This window comes from Ptychodera flava, chromosome 14, assembly GCF_041260155.1.
Source record: "Ptychodera flava strain L36383 chromosome 14, AS_Pfla_20210202, whole genome shotgun sequence".
NCBI classification, from domain to species: Eukaryota; Metazoa; Hemichordata; class Enteropneusta; family Ptychoderidae; genus Ptychodera; species Ptychodera flava.
Window position 1 is genome coordinate 2,942,579 of NC_091941.1, and position 19,123 is coordinate 2,961,701.

The following is a 19,123-nucleotide window of genomic DNA, read 5'->3' on the forward strand; positions in this document are numbered from 1 at the left end:
GATACATGGAGAGATTTCAACATACAACCATTAACTCAGAAACCCCACAGGGAAAAATAAACATTGTTTTCTTCAAGTACAACTGGTGCATCCACCTTTGGAACAACTTACAAAACCAACATAATAAAAGAGTGATGACATTTGAGATCACTTAAGAATGTTAACTGTGGTGAACTTGACTATTCCTTTCAAATCCTGACCTGAGTTGGCCCCTTAAACTGAGATACCCTGCGCTGTGAACTGTGTACACACAAAGACGTTACGATGGACCATTTGTTTTGGGTGGGGGGGGGGGGGGGGGGGCCAGGGGTGGTGAGGGTGGTCTGTAAAATTGATGAGGTAGCATTATTTTTAATTTGCTTTTTTACCCACTCTCCCACCTTTTCTTTTAGTCACGCCTTCTCTGGCTGATTTTTATTGACATTTGCTGGGAATGATTTTTTAAGAAAATCTTCCAGATCCGCCCCCAGGATATAAAATGATCCACCCCTTGGTATTGACAATGTTTGCATAAAGAGATACATAATCCAGATGGCAGGAAGTATAAAATATGTGAACTATTTAAACGTTGATACTGTTAAACATTTAAAAAATCTTGGAATATATTTACAGGAGTTCAATTGAACCTGCTAAAATCACCTTCAGCTTTGCTTTCTAATGATTTTTTTTACTGCATTCCAACACCAAAATACAGTTTACCATATCCAATGCTTACTGAATCAATACATTATATGCTCTGAGTTCCTGTAGGTATAAAATCGCCAAAATAAGAATTTTTTTCACATTTTTTTTTAATTTGTTCATATCAATACAATCTGAATAAGTTCTGATACCACCACTCAAAGTAACCTTCATGCCAAGTTTCAAACTAGCATTGAAAGTGGTTAATGTGAAGATAATTGTTTACCAAGAATTACAAAGAAAAATTTAAAAAATATTACAATTGTTCATCTCATTCTGGACTGGCAATATATGTATGAGAACATTTGTAGGTATTTATGAACCAAATTTCAAATCAATACAGCGGACTATTTCTGAATTTTTTTCCCGTCAAAAATTAGGGAAAAAACTTCATAAAAGTAGAAAATTGAAGATATCTCTCTGAAAATTTAAAACAAGTGACCTAGCAGCTGAAAGAGCTCCTTTGTGTTATGTAGAGACACATGTTGTGACCCATGTGTTGATAAAGGAGGAAATCTTTGATAGCCGTCTTTAGGATTGCGTGACCAAAATGGCAAATATGGGTGCAAACATACGAAATCAGAGATTTCATCATTTTGCACATATTAAATTTTGGTCATTCCAAGGGACATATCTACTAAATATCAAAGCTATCAGACAAGTGGTTTTTGAGAAACAATTTTTTGACCAAAAATTGCCTCCAAAATACATAAAATTGCAGATTACATCCCAATTTCAACAAGTTATTGACAATGACATAGTCCCCACTTGTAATAGGAGTATTAGTCTTGATGGGGCAGGGAAATGTGGTCATTAAGAAGTATCACTGGAGTGTATATGTTGAGATCTATGGGCACATAGGTCTATGTCGTTGTTCCCAATTTGAAACACATGAGGCATGTCTAAGTTATGGTTCTAAATCGGGAAAAAAGATCAGACCTCTGACTGTATTGGCCAGCCAAGAAATACATATGTGCATAATAATGAGGTACAAGATGTGACATCTTAAGGTCTAATATCCTATCAGAATCAGAGGGTATAGAAATAAAGGACATAGCACTTGTGGTTACGTATTTATCGACATAACTGTATATTTCAGGTCAAAGGTCATCGAGGTCACATGACATTTGGTCAAAAAATTTCTATCCTATAGCTATCCCTATATACCAAAAATCAGACATCCAGCTCTATGGGCTTGCTCAGAATTAGATATAATGAGGTACAGTATGAAGCATCATAAGGTCTCCCATCATACCATATATGAAGGGTGTACCACTTATGGTTACTGAGTTATGGACAAATATGTATATTTGAGGTCAAAGGTCACCGAGGTCGAGTAACATTTTGTCAAAAAAATTGTATTGCTAAGTTATCCCTATATACCAAAAATCAGACCTCTAGCTCTATTGACTCGCTCAAAATTAGATATGCGCATAATTAATGAGGTACAATATGTGGCGTCATAAGGTGTCCCATCATACCATATATGAAGGGTGTAGCACTTGTGGTTACTGAGTTATGGACAAATATGTATATTTGAGGTCAAAGGTCACCGAGGTCACGTGACATTTTGTCAAAAAAATTGTATTGCTAAGTTATCCCTATATACCAAAAATCAGACCTCTAGCTCTATTGACTCACTCAAATTAGATATGTGCATAATTAATGAGGTACAATATGTGGCGTCATAAGCTGTCCCATCATACCATATATGAAGGGTGTAACACTTGTGGTTACTGAGTTATGGACAAATATGTATATTTGAGGTCAAAGGTCACCGAGGTCGAGTAACATTTTGTCAAAAAAATTGTATTGCTAAGTTATCCCTATATACCAAAAATCAGACCTCTAGCTCTATTGACTCGCTCAAAATTAGATATGCGCATAATTAATGAGGTACAATATGTGGCGTCATAAGCTGTCCCATCATACCATATATGAAGGGTGTAGCACTTGTGGTTACTGAGTTATGGACAAATATGTATATTTGAGGTCAAAGGTCACCGAGGTCACGTGACATTTTGTCAAAAAAATTGTATTGCTAAGTTATGCCTATATACCAAAAATCAGACCTCTAGCTCTATTGGCTTGCTCAAAATTAGATATGCACATAATTAATGAGGTACAATATGTGGCGTCATAAGCTGTCCCATCATACCATATATGAAGGGTGTAGCACTTGTGGTTACTGAGTTATGGACAAATATATATATTTGAGGTCAAAGGTCACCAAGGTCACATGACATTTTGTCAAAATATCTGAGATATCTGCGTGAACGGATGGACTCACGGATGGACTCACGGACGGACATGACCCAATCTATAAGCCCCCTGGACTTCATCCATGGGGACTAAAAACTGTGTCACTGCATCCTTTTTGCAATATGAATACGATGAGAAACTAAATTTTTATTTTTCTTGCCTTATACATGGGAGTCTATGGACTGCCTTATACATGGGAGTCTATGGACTGCCTTATACATGGAAGTCTATATACATGGGAGTCTATGGTGGTGAAAACTAAAAAGTCCTCTAACACGGCCAAATTTGATCGCATTGTGAAACAAATCGACGTGCATCTGTATGGGGTAGGGTACTATCCTTGTGCAAAGTTTGAAAGAAATTGACCTGGGCATGTCTGAGATATCTGCGTGAACGGACGGACGGACGCACGCACGCACGCACACACGCACGGACATGACCAAACCTATAAGTCCCCCTGGACGGTGTCCATGGGGACTAATAACCATATCACGATAAACCCTTGGAAACTCTTTACCAAATATCAAAGCTATCAGACGAGTAGTTTTTTAGAAACAATTTTTGTGACCAAAAATGTCAAAATTGCCCCAAAATAAAAAACTGCAGATTTCATCAGAATTTGCGTACATAACATTTGATAAACCTTATGAACTGGTATACCAAATATCAGGCTATCAGATTTGGAGATCGGGAAATTGCCCTAACATTACTTATATGAAAATTTCACCATAATTTCTACAAACCTGACTGAGGTCATCTCGAGGAACACGGATACCAACTTTCAAAGTAATCAGACAAGCAATTTCAGAAAGGAAGATAAACCAAAACATAGGGCCAACGTCCCATAAGCCACTATAGACATGGATATAAAATAAAGTATTTCCTGACTGTCTGGAATTATCTCACTAAGGTCATTCTAAGGCACCTGTATACCAAATATCAAAGCTGTCCGACCAGCGGTTTTGAAGAAACAAGCGACCTAACAGCCTATAGAGCTCCGCTGTGTTATGTCGAGGATACCTATTTGTGACATGTGTTTATGACGGTGGATATTTTTGATAGCTCATTTCAGGATGGCCTGACCATGGCAAAAATGGCAAAATTAGCTGCAAAAATACAAATATGAAGATTTCATCATAATATCAACATATCACATTAATGTAAACCCAAGGAATCTGTATAAAAAGTATCAAACATATCAGATGAGTAACTTTTGTAAAACAAAGGTTTTGACCAAAATTGGCAAATATTGACCCACAAATACAAAAATTGAAGATTCCATCACTTTTTCAATACATCACACTAAGATAACCTCTAAAAACCTGTGTACCAAACATCAAAGCTATCAGACTAATTATTTTTGATAAACGAATTTTTAAACCAAAAATGGCCCAAAAATACAAGATTGTAAATTTTATCACACTCTGAATATATCACATTTTGATCCACCCTATCAAGTTGTATACCAAATATCAAAGCTATCGGACTTGTAGTTCTTGAGAAACATTTTTTTTACTAAAAATGGCAAAAAATTGCCCCCAAAATACTACACTGCAGATTTCATCAAAATTTGAATATATCACATTTTGATCCACCTTATGAAGCAGTATACCAAATATCGAAGCTATCAAACAAGTAGTTTTTGAGAATAAAATTTTGTAATCAAAAATGGCAAAAATTGCACCAAAAATACAAAATTGAAGATTTCATCAAAAGTTCAATATATCATATTTACTTCATCTGTAGGAACCTGCGTATATCAAATATCAAAGCTATCAGACAAGTTTTTTTGAGAAATAATTTTTTTTGACCATAAACAGCAAAAATTGCCCTAAAAATACAAAATTGTAGATTTCATCATAATTTTAAATACATCAGATTTTGACCATCTCTATACCAAATATCAAAGCTGTCAGACAAGGGGGGTTTTGATGAAGTAACTTTTTGACCAAAAACGACAAAACAAATTCCTTAAAAATACAAAATTTTCATATTTCATCACAATTTGAACAAATCTAAGTTAGGTCATCCTTAGGGACATGTATACCAAATATAAAAGACCAGATATTCTGAAGAAGATTTTTTGCCAAAAACACCTTCTTTGAGCTCATTTGCATATTTTCAACAATATCAAAAAACAAAACAGACAGTTTCTCATAATCATATTTTGCATCTACACAACAAATATCAAATCTCTAAGTACAGCGGTTCTCAAGATATTTCAGTGGACTGACATCCTCACAAATGGACATACATACATACATAAATACAAACTGATGACAGACGCCAAACTGATACCCATCACAATAGCTTCTATGGACTGTATTTTATAGTAGCTAAAAAAATTATCCCAATGATATAAATATGCAAATTCCACCCCAATTCATACACACCTAATTAAGAATACCTAAAGAACCTATATACCAAGTTCCAATCCAATCTGACACAGCTTATAGTTTTAGTAATTTGTAGGATTTTTCCTTTATTTTGCTCATTTGCATATTTTTGACACTGACATGTTCATGTGAACAAATTCACATCACCGCCCCTGGATGCACCTGTACACCAAATACTAAGATGGTAGGTGCTGCTCTGTAGGAGTATTGATATGGAAACACACACACACACACATACATACATACATGCAAATGAGATGAAAATAAGACTGATTTACCTCATAAGATAAGCTCTCTTTGGTATACATACATTTACCAAATGTGAGCTGACAAACCTGACTGAAGTCATCCCTATGAACCTGCATATCAACTTTCCTGAGAGCAATTGGATGAGCAGTGTCAGAGAAGAAAATTTTTTTACCCAAAAAATGGGAAAAAGTTTGTCCGAAAAATACAAATTTTATTTGAATTTGAACAAACCTAAATAAGGTCCCCCTAAGATATGTACATGCCAAATTTCAAAGCAATCAGACAAGCAGTTTCAGACAGGGAGCCAAATGTTGACAGACGAAGGACAGATGACAACAGACAATAAGCATATCTAAACAGCTCTGCTTTGCTGACAGCCAAGCTTAAAAATGGAATAGAAATGCCCCAAATACTAATATCCAAATTTTGCAATTTGAACAAACTCTGACTAGTTACCCCTAGGAACATGCAAAAAGTTTCAAGACAATCTGACAACTGAGCAGTTTCCAAGAAGATGATTTTTGATCAAAAATGTGAAAAAATAGCGCCAATGGCACTTGATCACAACTGGCACATTGTGAAACTACTCTATCTCTGGGTGCACCTGTACTTGAAATACTGAATGGGTAGGTGCTGTGGGTTTGGAGTTTGTCAGTACACACACCCGCACAATAATATCATATACATACAGACAAACTCAAAGACATGCAATCTCAAACCTATAAGAAGAGTTTTCACTGGCACATATACTCTTGCCCATATGGGAGTTTGTGAATGGGTTAGCTCTACATACTGACATGCAGGAGTTGTTGATTTTGCCTGCACTTCAAATATTAAAGAATAGCCACCTGGTATTTGTAGCTGACATCTGGGGAAAAAGTGATATGGAACAAGTATGGATTTTAACTGTAAGCAAATTTTATTCAATATATAAACACTGAACAGTATTAAAAAATCAAAAATCACTGTCAAGGACAGTGTGCTCACATTCAGTTTGAATTGGTCTATTCAAGAAATATTTAAACCAGGAAAAACAAGAATGACAAAAGCAAATAAGGTCTGAAAGGTAGGTACTCGAGGTCATCTTTGGAAACATGCATATCGACTTCTATAGCAATGGGACAAGCAGATCCTAAACGCATAAGCAAATGTCAACAACAAAAAATAGACAGAGAAGGCTTGATAAAAAGAAAAGGTGGGAGTGGTAAAAAAAATGTACAAGGGATCTGGTAAAAAAGTAATGCTACCTCATCAATCTTCTAGACCCTACCCCCTCCTGAATATCAAATGTTCCATCCCTTGGTATTACATAACGCCAGATGACAGGAAATATATTTACAACCTTGGGGAGTTTTTAATCACAATGCATGAGTGTTATCATTCTAATGTAAACAGCACTTAAGTTAGTTACAGATAGTGAAATGCCTTCCACTGTGGGCGGTGATTACAACATCTGGAATTATCCTGGATCCACATTTCTCATCAGTTCTTCTATGTCTTACATAGAGTAGTTGCAAAAATTAGTCCGAAATGAAAAAATTTACCTCAGCTTTGTTTTCTCAATCAAATTTTCCTACAAATTGATACCAAATATGACAAAATTATGTTCACAGCCTTCAAAACTGTCTAACAACATATCCTGGCTTGGTGTACCGGTAGGTCATTTAAGGTCACAAACTGAGAAAATTACCTGAACTATACAAATATGGGGGTTCACATCACTTTGAGCAGAAAATTTATCTAATAACATCCTCGGGACTTTATACCAAATTACAAAGCTATCAAACAAGTTATTTTGAGAACAAGTTTCTTGACCAAAAATGACAATATTGTCTCAAAATACAAATTTGTATATTTCAGGACAATTTCCACATATCTAACTATTGTATCTCTGTACATCTGTGTACCAAATATAAAAGCTGCCTGTCCAGGGGTTTTGAAAAGAAAATACTGTTTAAGATTTTTTGACCAAAAATGACGAAATTGCTCCAAAATAGTAATTTTCCAAATTTTGTCATAATTTCAACAAATTAGAAGAGTAACATCTGCGCAAAGATCCAACCCAAATTTGAAAGTGATTCAGATTCAGATTCAGAGAAGAATTTTTACTGAAAATGAGAAAAATCACCAAAAAATTCAGCAAAAATACAAAATTTCGGATTTCTTCACAATATTCATAAAACTGTATAAGGTTCACCTAAGGTACTTGCACAAATTTTCAAAGCAATCAAAACAGCGGTTCTAGAGTTATTAATTCTTGACCATTTCACATTTTTCACATTTGAGCAAGTACTTGAAATAAAGATTGATTATTATTATTATTATTATTATTATTTTGTAAGCTCATTTGCATAATTTTGGAAATGCAGACTTCATTTGAACAAAATCCCATCTACAGCCCAGGATGCATTTAGACACCAAGTACCAAGCTGAAACGTGCAGTGGTTTGCGTGTTTTTGATGTTGACAGACATACTGTACGTACGTACATACATACATACACACATACATACTGTCTCAAGACCTCCAGTGTCCCATTGTTTTGTAATATATAACAAGTGTGCCATGAGCTTCTATTTAAAGGAGAGAAACTTCTCAAATAATTTTTTTTCCCTGTAATTTCCTGTGAGAACACATGGACAGATGCTCAGGACTCTTTGCTGGTGCTACCTTGATAACTAACCTACAACTTGTAGCGTCATTGTCTAACCTGTTCACCCCAATTTCCTGTAGACAGGTCCACACTCACCATTGATAACAATGGGTTTGGGCCATACCATGGTAGTGAAAGACTGTAACATGTGAGGTCGTGGATACTTAATCTCTGGAATGTCAAAGTCTGTATATTGACTCAAGGATGTTTACTTAACAAATGCCTAGGGTCATCTCAAAAGTGAGAATCTAAACTATGAAATATGTTTTTTTTTTATTGCTTTTGATGCCCAAAAGAGCATAGAAATCTCTTATACTTCGAATCAGCCATCCTGCATATTTCTAACATTCATCAAAACCTAATTTCTGTTCCACAACTCATAAAACAGTCCACAATGCAGGATTGGTGTACATTCCAAAACTACATATATGAAAGACCCCTAAAATCAATTAGTTAAAAAGGGGGGTTAGAAATTTCCCAAAACTATATAACCGCCGCTCCGTTTGGCTCCATTTTTCGGAATCGGAACCTTGGAACCAGTCTGAATATCGGTACCAAATATCAATGCAGTCTGTTCAGCAGTTTTTGACTTTTTGTCGTTTACGGAAATGGACGACATCTAACACTGGTTGAAACTACCCCTATATCACAACTTCCAGTTGTGATAAAAATTGCTCCACAAATACACGTGAAAATGTCACCACAATTTGAGCAAACCCAAATAAAGTTGTCCCTAGGAATATATGCATAACAATTTTCAAAGCAATTCAACTCATTTAGAGAACACGATTTTTTTACCAAAAACAGGGAAAATTGCCCCAAAACAGTGACATATATGAAAATTTCAACACAATTTTAACGATCCAACTGGGGTCAACTTTAGGATCAAGTGTACCAAGTTTCACAGAAATTGGATGAGCAGTTTCAGAGAAGTAGTGTTTTTGACCAAAAAACTAGAGAATTCCCCTAAATTCAAGTACTAGTATGAAAATTTAAGAACGATTTCTACAAATCTAACTTAAATCACCTGCATTACCAAGTTTCAACCAAATCTGGTTTGTGGCTATAGAATTTTATCAATTTGCAGTATGTTGCCTCGTTTTTACCTCATTTGCATATTTTGTTGACATGTTCATTTGAATAATTCACATCTCCACCCACAGGGTGCACAGTACACTAAATAATAAGATGGCAGGGGTTATGCGATTTTCAAGTTTTTGATGTGATGGACATACACACATACATACATGCATAAATACCCCACTTACCATATAAGGTCTTTTTGGCATATATACATACACAAAATGCGAGTTAAACCTCTTAAGGTAGTGACTCAGTTTGTTTGACAATATTTTCAATCAAAAGTTTCACATAGAAAACAGGGTCTCACACCCAACATGTGGTACATTTTCTAATAGGTCTATATTTGAAGAAGGTAAAAATTTTGTTTAGTTGTCAAAACATGCATTGGTATGTTTGTTTAAGTCAAAAACATGTGATTTTGAATTTTTCACTTAAAAGAGTATAAGTAAGAATTGGCAGCACCCCTAAGTGATCTGTTAACGGCACTAGACAGCTGGATATACAGGGGAAAAACCGTGTTTTGGATTTTTGAAATTCGCTTTTGTTTCTGCACAGTGAGCCTTCGAAGTGTGAACTGTCGGATTTTCGCATAAATTATCGGCTTTTGTTCACGTTTGTCAAGTTATCGTCACTTCAGGGGGGGTTATCAAAAATCTAAGACACGGTTTTTCAGGTCTATTCATGAAGTGTTAGCATGCGAAGAATCGGGGAAATCCGCCCACGCGTCGCCGACTTACACTCATTTGAAGGTGCGCATACATAGCAAAAATCGGAACTGAGAAAATCGACGATTTGTGTAAACGTCCCATTTTTCACACAAAATCGCCGAAAAAAGTCGGATTTTTGTGCGTTTCAAAAAAAATTATTCAATCTGGGTCTAGGTTAAATATTGGGCATCAGGTTAGAGAATTTCTGACAAGTCCTAAACATTAGTTCGCCTAAAAATGATGAAAATTGTGCGTAGAAACGTGAGGCTGGTCAGCGTAAGCGGTGGGTACTATTTACACGATAAACACTAGAGAGATAATTCAGGGCATAATCTGTTTGTCAAATACGTATCTAGCTTATAATTATATTAACTGTACACTGTTTGGTAACGGTTAGAGTCTGGTTACAAGACGAGAAAAGTTTTAAAAAATCATACAGCCGGAATGGTTTACAGGTCTGCGTTCTGCCGACGACGCGCGCTCGCTCTCTCGCTAGCGCTCGACTTCCGGTCTCACAGCCCGTAATTTATGCACGTACCAAGTGTGAAATGGTGCCCAGTTCATTTTAGTGCCGATTTTTGTGCCTATAGTACAAGACGTCACTTGCTGCTTGCTTGCTTTCGGAGATGAGAGACCAACTCTCGATGCTCTAAAAAATTCTGTAGTTGAGAAGTTCAAGGAATGCGGGAAAGTCGCACTTGTTTTTGTGGTTTTCACATGTGATCTGCTGCAGTCCTTTTGCTCACCATAAAAAATGACCGGGTTTTCGTGCGCTATTTCGCTTTCCACTGTGACATGTACTATTATGGCCTCGGGTATGAAACCAAAATCAACTTCAGTTACACGTAAAAGCGATTCTTCATGACTTAAAATAAACGACTGAGGCGATACTCGACAGATTCACTCATTGTAAAATTGAAACGGCGACATATCGCGACACCCAGCGACACTCTCTTGACCACAGATAGAAATTGACCGGCAACGATCGTGAAGCGACGTTTCGCGTACGTTGCTGTGCTCTAGACCGACATAACAGTGTCGGATTGACAAATTGGACAAACCATGCTTCCTACATCCATGGACAAACTAAGTCCAAGACTGTCCAAGATATGGGCTGCTGTTATAGAACCATATTTTCCAGTGAAGATTAAATAGATTCTCTTTGGACGGCAGTGTAATCTATAGCCCGGCGTACGATGCTATGTGTTCCGCTACAGCTAATCGCCTCGCTCACCACAACCCTGCAAAGACCCGTACGTAGGGTCGGTGACTTCAAATCCATTTTGGGACTTGACGTAAAAAGCCAAATTACTGTCGAAATTCAGCGTTCTTGGGCCCAAGTCGTATCCCTGCCTACCTCAGCTACTCGATCGCTTCCAAAAATGCCAGTCTTTTATTCACTTTTCGTAAATAACCGTCGATGTCGGCAACTCTCTCGCTAGCCCTGAGTACGATGCTGTGTGTTAGCTGTAGCGGCCAACACACAACATCGCGTCCATCAGCTTTCCATTTTGCTTCAGCTTCGGCCCCGTTTGCGTTTTCTACACTGCTTATACTGCCGGCAGTCATCAGCCATGTTGGATAGCGTCTCTTATGAAGACGTGCGCGCATGCGCAACATGGTGCGTAAAAATTTACATAATCTCCTCAAGGTATAACGATAACGCTGACAGTAATCCGGACCGTTAAAACAAAAAGAAAATAATAACTCGCGCAGTGGTTAGAAGGCCGTGTTTTCACTAAAATTTAAGACATTTTCCAGTACAATGTTATCTCACAGTTTTCTCTAATAAAAAGATCATATTTCAGGGGTTCAGAATATGAAATAATCACAAAATCGCTAAAATTTACAAAGGAACCCGAGTCACTACCTTAATCATGAATAATCCGTAACCGCAAAACCATATACCTTGAGTAGAGTCCACCATTTTGACTTGATCGGTCAGCAAACGAAGGGATGTTAGAGGTCAAATGGTCAAAAGGTTGGCTGATTAAAAAATACAGTCTCAATATCCTGTGCTTTCAACATTTCGATTTACAACATAAAATCAATGATAACAAATATCAAATGACAATAAGAAATGAATATCATATTGTATAATTTTTATTTAACAAGGAGATCATCTTCAAAAAAATCACAGCCATGTCTTATTTCTAAGTATTAAAGTCGACTATCAATTATGCCACTCACTTGAAAAAGAGTCAAATCTTGCAAAGTCCCCTTAAAATATCTCACTATAACAATTGTATGTACAAGTTACGCATGCTGTATTCAGTTTTCTTTAGCAATGATTGTTCAAATTACTAGATGGTTGCCTCGATGGTTACCAAGTGCAATGTAATGTACTGTTTTCAGCATTGAACTCAGTCAGCAAATCAACAAATACATAAGTATAGAGGTGAGTATTTGACAAAATGTGCTTATTTGATATAATCAACTTTGCAAGTAGAGTTATATGTTTTTAGGTTTATCAGCAATGGATGTGTGTTGCATGCATTGTTATAGATATAATTTGAACATATAGAACATAAAGAAATGTGAATAAATTATGAGTGTCATGGATAAAATATCATTTATTTAGGGAACATAACAAAATAAGTAATTTGTTTTATGCTTGCACACACATATCTTTTCAGTTTTTCTCAAAATAAACATTTTATTGCAGAATTTCCGTTGTCTGCAAAGATCCGCTGCAACACCAAACCATGACTTTAAAAAACCTTTTTAAAGCAGTTTTTTTACACAGAATACAGTGATCAATACACACTCTGTACATGATAAAGTGAAATGATCAGGAAACACAAAAATGTAAGCATCCCATTACATTCTAGGACAAAATCATATCTTCTAGGACAAAATCATATCTTTTTCGCATTTTTTTTGTTAAAGCTCCATTAGCTGTAAATTTGAAATGCCATCTCATTCAATGAGACCAGTACATTTGATGAGACAGCACACACAGGTATCTCTGTACATTCAATGTAACCTGATGTACAATATTTGCATGTTTAATTTGGTGAGACAAGTGCGTAGCAAATACTATCTCATTGAACAAGATTGGCGTTCAGAAGATATCACAGCGGTAACTTGACCCACGAAAACATCAAACACATTGAGAAATACTGTCACCTTGTATTTCTTCATTCAGGCGTGTCTACAAATACAAGTGCTGAATCAAAGTGACTGCACCTGTATTATTCCATTTTCTGTGCTCAGTATTAGCATTATGAACGCAATCCGATATTGATTCAGCTGACAAATATCGAAGATGAGGATTGGAATGTGTTCATTTAAAATTTTCTGAATTTTAGCTTTCAACTCATGCTTCCAATGTGGAAAAACCTTATAGATAAGACAGTTTTAAAGAATATCTTGAAAATCTCTCAGTAACTCCTCAAATCAGGCCCTGTTGGAACATCAACAGTAGAGACTTGAAAGCACGGTATAATGTTGATATTACATTGTAATCACAGATGTTTCGAAAGGGCACCCTTTCATATATTATATATGATCTTTGAAGCGGATTGGAAATTGGACAGTCTGACATTTGTTTCAAAGTTTCACATGACATATGACATCTTACAAGGAACACTTGCAATTCATCATTCTCCTGAGAAGACGACTGCATAACATGGACTGAGACTTGGTAAACCGTCTTATAGTGCTTGTTACCAAAGGGGCTGCATTCTGCTACAGCCAAAATTTCACTTGCTACTTGAGGGAGTATTAACTTCTCCAAGTCCGTTTGTCTTGAAAATGATCTGATCTGAGAAGACACAAATAAATGGTGTGTAAGATGTTGGGATAACAGATAAAACATACTAGTCTTGCTTAAACATAGCTGAATGTTTACCTCTCTGCCAATTAACATCTTTGAATTAAATCCCCTCATCCAAGAAAAAGTTAAAATAATGCTGTCATCCAGAATCACTGCTTTGTGGTAGTCATGACCTTTGACTAAAACTGAATGAGGGTATCCCTAAGACGCTGAGAACAAAAGGTTACAACAACATGACATAATACAGACAATTAAGACTTGTTTTTCTAACAGAAATGATAATAAAACAATCAAAACATTCACATATACAAACTTTATGCTCATTAAATAAATCTTACACAGGTATAGTCTCCACAGCAATTTATGGCTGATTGTTTTTTGGAAATTTTGCTCCAAAAGTGTAAAACTAGGGTTAATGATACCAAACTCCCACTTGATCAGAACTGTAATGTCAGAAGACAACTTTATAACTATAGGACAAGAGGTTTGAGAGACTATTTTTTTGGAAAACAATGAGACATTAAATTTGGCCACCAAAGTTCACATTTGTAAATTACTTTAAGCAGTCTATATGAAACCATTGCTAAACCATAAAACAACTTGAAGGTAGTTATCGTTTGACTTATTAAAAAAAGACAAACTGATCAAATTAACTAAATGTTACATTTCAACATCATTTTGCCAACCTTACTGGTTGTTTTAGATTTTAGATTTGAAGAATTTGGTGTTATAACTGAATAAATGAACAACCGACACACAATGCATTATAAAATAACTTTAAGCTCCATGATATTTTTTGGGTCATTGCATAAGTTATTTTATTTTGATGATCACATTGCCAATGGTACTAATTATTGGTGCTAACTGTGCAGTGATCAGTAATGTTGCCATAATGTATCTCCTGCACACTGATAATTTCGGAAATTGATTTCTCTGTATGAATTTATTGTATATCTGATAGATTATACAAAGAGACTCAAGTTATTTGATCAAATATTTTTTTCTGTTTGTATTAAGGGAGTTCTATATACAGTGAAATAAATGTATGGGCTTAGTACTGTGAGCTGTTTTTTTAGTGTCTGGAATTTCTTAGATGGCCTGCAAAGTCCATCAGATTTTTGTTGAACTCCATCAGATTTTTGTTGAACATACAGCACTTTGTATACTACAGATTTCCATTGTATGAGTTATAGTGCATCAGAGTGCCCAATAGACTTGAATATGTGTGGCTGATCAGTTTGCTGTTACAAATAGCAATGATTAAAATGCAAATGAGCAAGTTAAAGTTATCAAAACTAATAAAATCAACTTACTCTCATGTATTACACTCATCAAACCATTAACATAACTGTGGCTAGGAAAAACAAATGTGCCTCCGTGCATTTTGGTTGTGACATATGGCATAACCACCAACATTCATTTAAAATCGAAATGAACAATAACCAGTTACTTATTGTTGGAATTTATTAAAATCATAATATATATATATATATATATATATATATATATATATATATATATATATATATATATATATATATATATATATATATATATATATATATATATATATATATATACAGAGTTCGCGTTTACGCAAAAATCGTGCGTATTTACGCATTGAAATTGACTCTCTACGCATTTTTTTCAGTTTTATGCACGCAAAGGATAACACCGAAAGCACTCCCCACGACTGAGCTTAGGCGACAACCAGACGAAATTTGTTGCAACACACTTCTGTCAATCCCTCATTTTGTGTGGAAAGTTTCGGATTCTCTGGGCGTTGTCTGCAAAATCGGCATCGTAGTTCACACGTTATCACGTTAGGCACGTTAAAATGTCAGCTGTGCCTATGAACTACGTTGCTAATTTTCAGGCGAGCGATAGTTTCTGAACTTATGACACAAAGTGAGCGATTGACAGAAATGTTGCGACCAATTATATAAATGCCAATCGTGCACGATCACCACGTCTCGCTGTTCCCAAATTTTGATCAAGCACACATGCAGCATGGCGTCGAAGCAGACAAATCTGTTTTCTTTCAACTTTGCTCTACCGTGAAAAAATTATTCATCGGTAGAGCTCGTCGGAATCCCGATAAATTTTGAACACTGCAGAAGTGTCTGGATAAGCTGCCATAACTCTAACTTTTGGGTTGCCCGATGTGTTTTGACGGTCGCATGTATACCCTTCGCTGTTACGTTTCAACATTGTTCAAGTTGTTCGTTAAACTGTTTTCATTAAAATAATGATTAAAATGTAGTGTAGGTTTATTCAACGGCACATTTTATTTTGCAGTCAGTTTTTTCATCAATCGAGTGCGGATGTGAAATTACGCACTCAAATCCAGCCATTACGCAATTTTAGCAGACTAATGCGTATGCCGTACGCGAGGAGAAAAAAGTCACCAGTCACCACGAACACTGATATATATATATATATATATATATATATATATATATATTATATATATATATATATATATATATATATATATATATATATATATATATATATATATGTTTAATACCATGGTATTTTTCTCTGTTTGACGTCATCGTATACGAGTGTTTTTCGAGGAGCTGTACAACTTCGAGCCGAAGGCGAGAAGTTGTGCGGCTCCGTGAAAAGCGAGTTCACATGCGAGAAAAGCGAAAAGCGAGTTCACATGAACAGTCTTCTTATTTTTCTTTGATGTGGATGGATCAAAATTATTGTAACAAATTGCATGATTTTTATCGCGATTTTGTGTTTTATTTACGCATATTACTTTAATTTAATGAGTAAAGCGGCCCGTCACCCAGGAGATGTGCAAATGTTTACAGGAATTTCATTCATAAATCCGATTAAGCTGAAATTTTGATACATCGAATAGTATCTCCACCAATCAGACGTATGGTCACGTGCGCGTATCAATCATTGTCTTGCGCTGGACCGATGCCAAGGCAAGTCTGGGGCAGCAAGTCTGCCATCGGCAGACAAAGCTTTCACCGCGCTAGTGACGGATATTTTGAGTTATTTAGAATATTTACAATTATATTTATGAAGTTAATGCAGCGACATGATCGAAACAGTAGTTATCATTCTTAGAGATGCTGTGGCTTTTAAAATATCACAAGTTTACAACCTTGGCGGGCCCGAAAGATTCAGATCAATGACACACAGAGTCACGTAGTGTATGCTTGTAGTGAACACTGCCGTCACAGGTCTCCGCCAATGGCCATCTAGGTCGTCAATGTTTTCGTCTTATGAACTTTGATGTTTGCTGTGACACGTATATCGACCCTAGGTACATCCCAATTTTGTTACTTGACTGGAACTCTGTTCTGTTGTGAGTGTTGTCAAAGTCAACTTTCGAAATGCATCGGATTCTACAGCGCTGCACAGCAGAGTTAGGCTACGGGTCGACAACTTATGTCTTCACCACAGCCTTACACTGCAGGTTTGATTCCAATCAAGAAATAGCAGAATAATTTGTGTGATGAAGGAAATTTATCATTGTTCGATCGTCGAATGGCTTTATGCTGGTGCCTTCTATGTCGCTTTCCCAAAGATGATACGGAACTCATTTACTAAGTTGAACTTTTGTTGAGGTGTATGTCCACATTGAACCTCACGACTGGAGCTGTGACGTAACTGAGCCATTAAAACGATCGACGGTATCCTCAATCGATTCTTGGGAATAGCTAAAGCTTTAGCCACTCGAAATTTTGTAGGACATGCCTTCTATGTTTCCATATCTGGATTTATCGGGTCACCTTTTTGTCAAAATGCCATGACAGCATGGCATCGATCACGACAAATCGGTCTGTGTCGCAACGTGCATGTATGAACGGTACCATTGCAGGAAAAAAGTTCCGGTTGATGACGACTATAACAGGGGTAATATGGATTTCTTATCTGTCCTGGTGTATGTCACACAGGTGGAGATACGGGCCAGTTCATGTGATAAATATACATATATAAATATATATATATATATAAGTACCTGTCATGAAGGAATTTGTGTAATGTTTATTACGCTTTATTTTTAGCATCGAGCACTGTATTTTCTGATGAGGACATCTGTATACTTAATACACACACACACACACACACACACACAGTCAATCACCAATATTATATTGCATGGAGGACCGAAGGTATTTACTGTACATTTACAAAAAATGCTTTAATTGTAAGCACAATTGAATTGAAGACAAACAACATACTCTTTGTGAGTTCAATTAACAGGTCAAGAAGAGAGAGTAATTTCAAAACTTACTTTAGAAGAGAAAATCATTTTTAGTATGCCATCTGTATTGAGACCAGTAACTTCGATGTTACTCTCTATGTTGATGACATGTCCACACACTGTTATTGAACGTGTGGCTGATTCTCCAATCCTGAAAAATTCAACAAGAAAACTTAATTACAAATCACACCCACATAAGAAACGAAAAGTTTTTACTTAAATTCATTTAAATACCATATATCACGTAATCGTTGTCAATTTCACTTCAATGCAGGATAGAACTCTCATTCCTAGTTAAAACTTAGTATTTGATACCGAGCTGATTGAATGTGACTTTTTGATAAAAACACAAGACTTAGAAGATTGCTCTCGATACATTTAAATACAGAATAGACAGAACTATTTTTGTTGTGTATATGAATTTAACATGTAAAGCTGGGTGTGATTATGGAATGATATCAACTGCAAGAGATTTCCTACGAAAGACATATGATTGTTGAACTTGAAGGGAGGGGATCTGAAAATCATGTTATGTTTGCCTTGCAAGTCATATGAAAAATAAACATGTGAAATTAATTTCATCTCAAGGATCTATTTTCTGGAATTTAAACTTTGTAAGTTGTAACTAGAATGATAATGGCTTTGCCATAATCATGGTTATTAAGCTTATCAAAGTTACCGGACAGTATTGCTAATTACCCAGCAAGTTCACTGACAAGAACGATATTGAGACTTTGACCATTAATTACCAACTTGGTAGTTGTGTAATTCACCTCAAACAACAAGAACAACATGGAGTAAGGACATAGAGACTCTGGCCAAATCTATTGATTTGTACTGGTCATTTCATTACAGTGACATCCATCCATGTATGTCACACCAACATTCTCATCAAATGTGTCACTATGCCAATCCTAATCACATGTTCTTCACACTATGACATTTAATGTCATAGTGTGAAGAAGTAATAATATATTACTGTCCAGCTATAAAGTAAATAAATTATCTATTACAACATACAAGTATTCTGTAGAGTGGTTATGAAGTCTATGGCAAACTATAATGGAGAGCCATTGAATTC

At 35.9% G+C, this 19,123-nt stretch overlaps 1 protein-coding gene across 1 annotated transcript in view; it reads right to left on the bottom strand.

The window, feature by feature from the left end:
- The window catches only part of LOC139150565 (uncharacterized), a 70,089-nt gene that overhangs the window by 43,511 nt on the left and 7,455 nt on the right, over positions 1-19,123 (bottom strand). Inside the window, exon 4 of the mRNA XM_070723002.1 lies at positions 18,073-18,193. Within this exon, the coding sequence (XP_070579103.1) occupies positions 18,073-18,193 (121 nt within the window). The remainder of the gene's footprint in view (positions 1-18,072; positions 18,194-19,123) is intronic.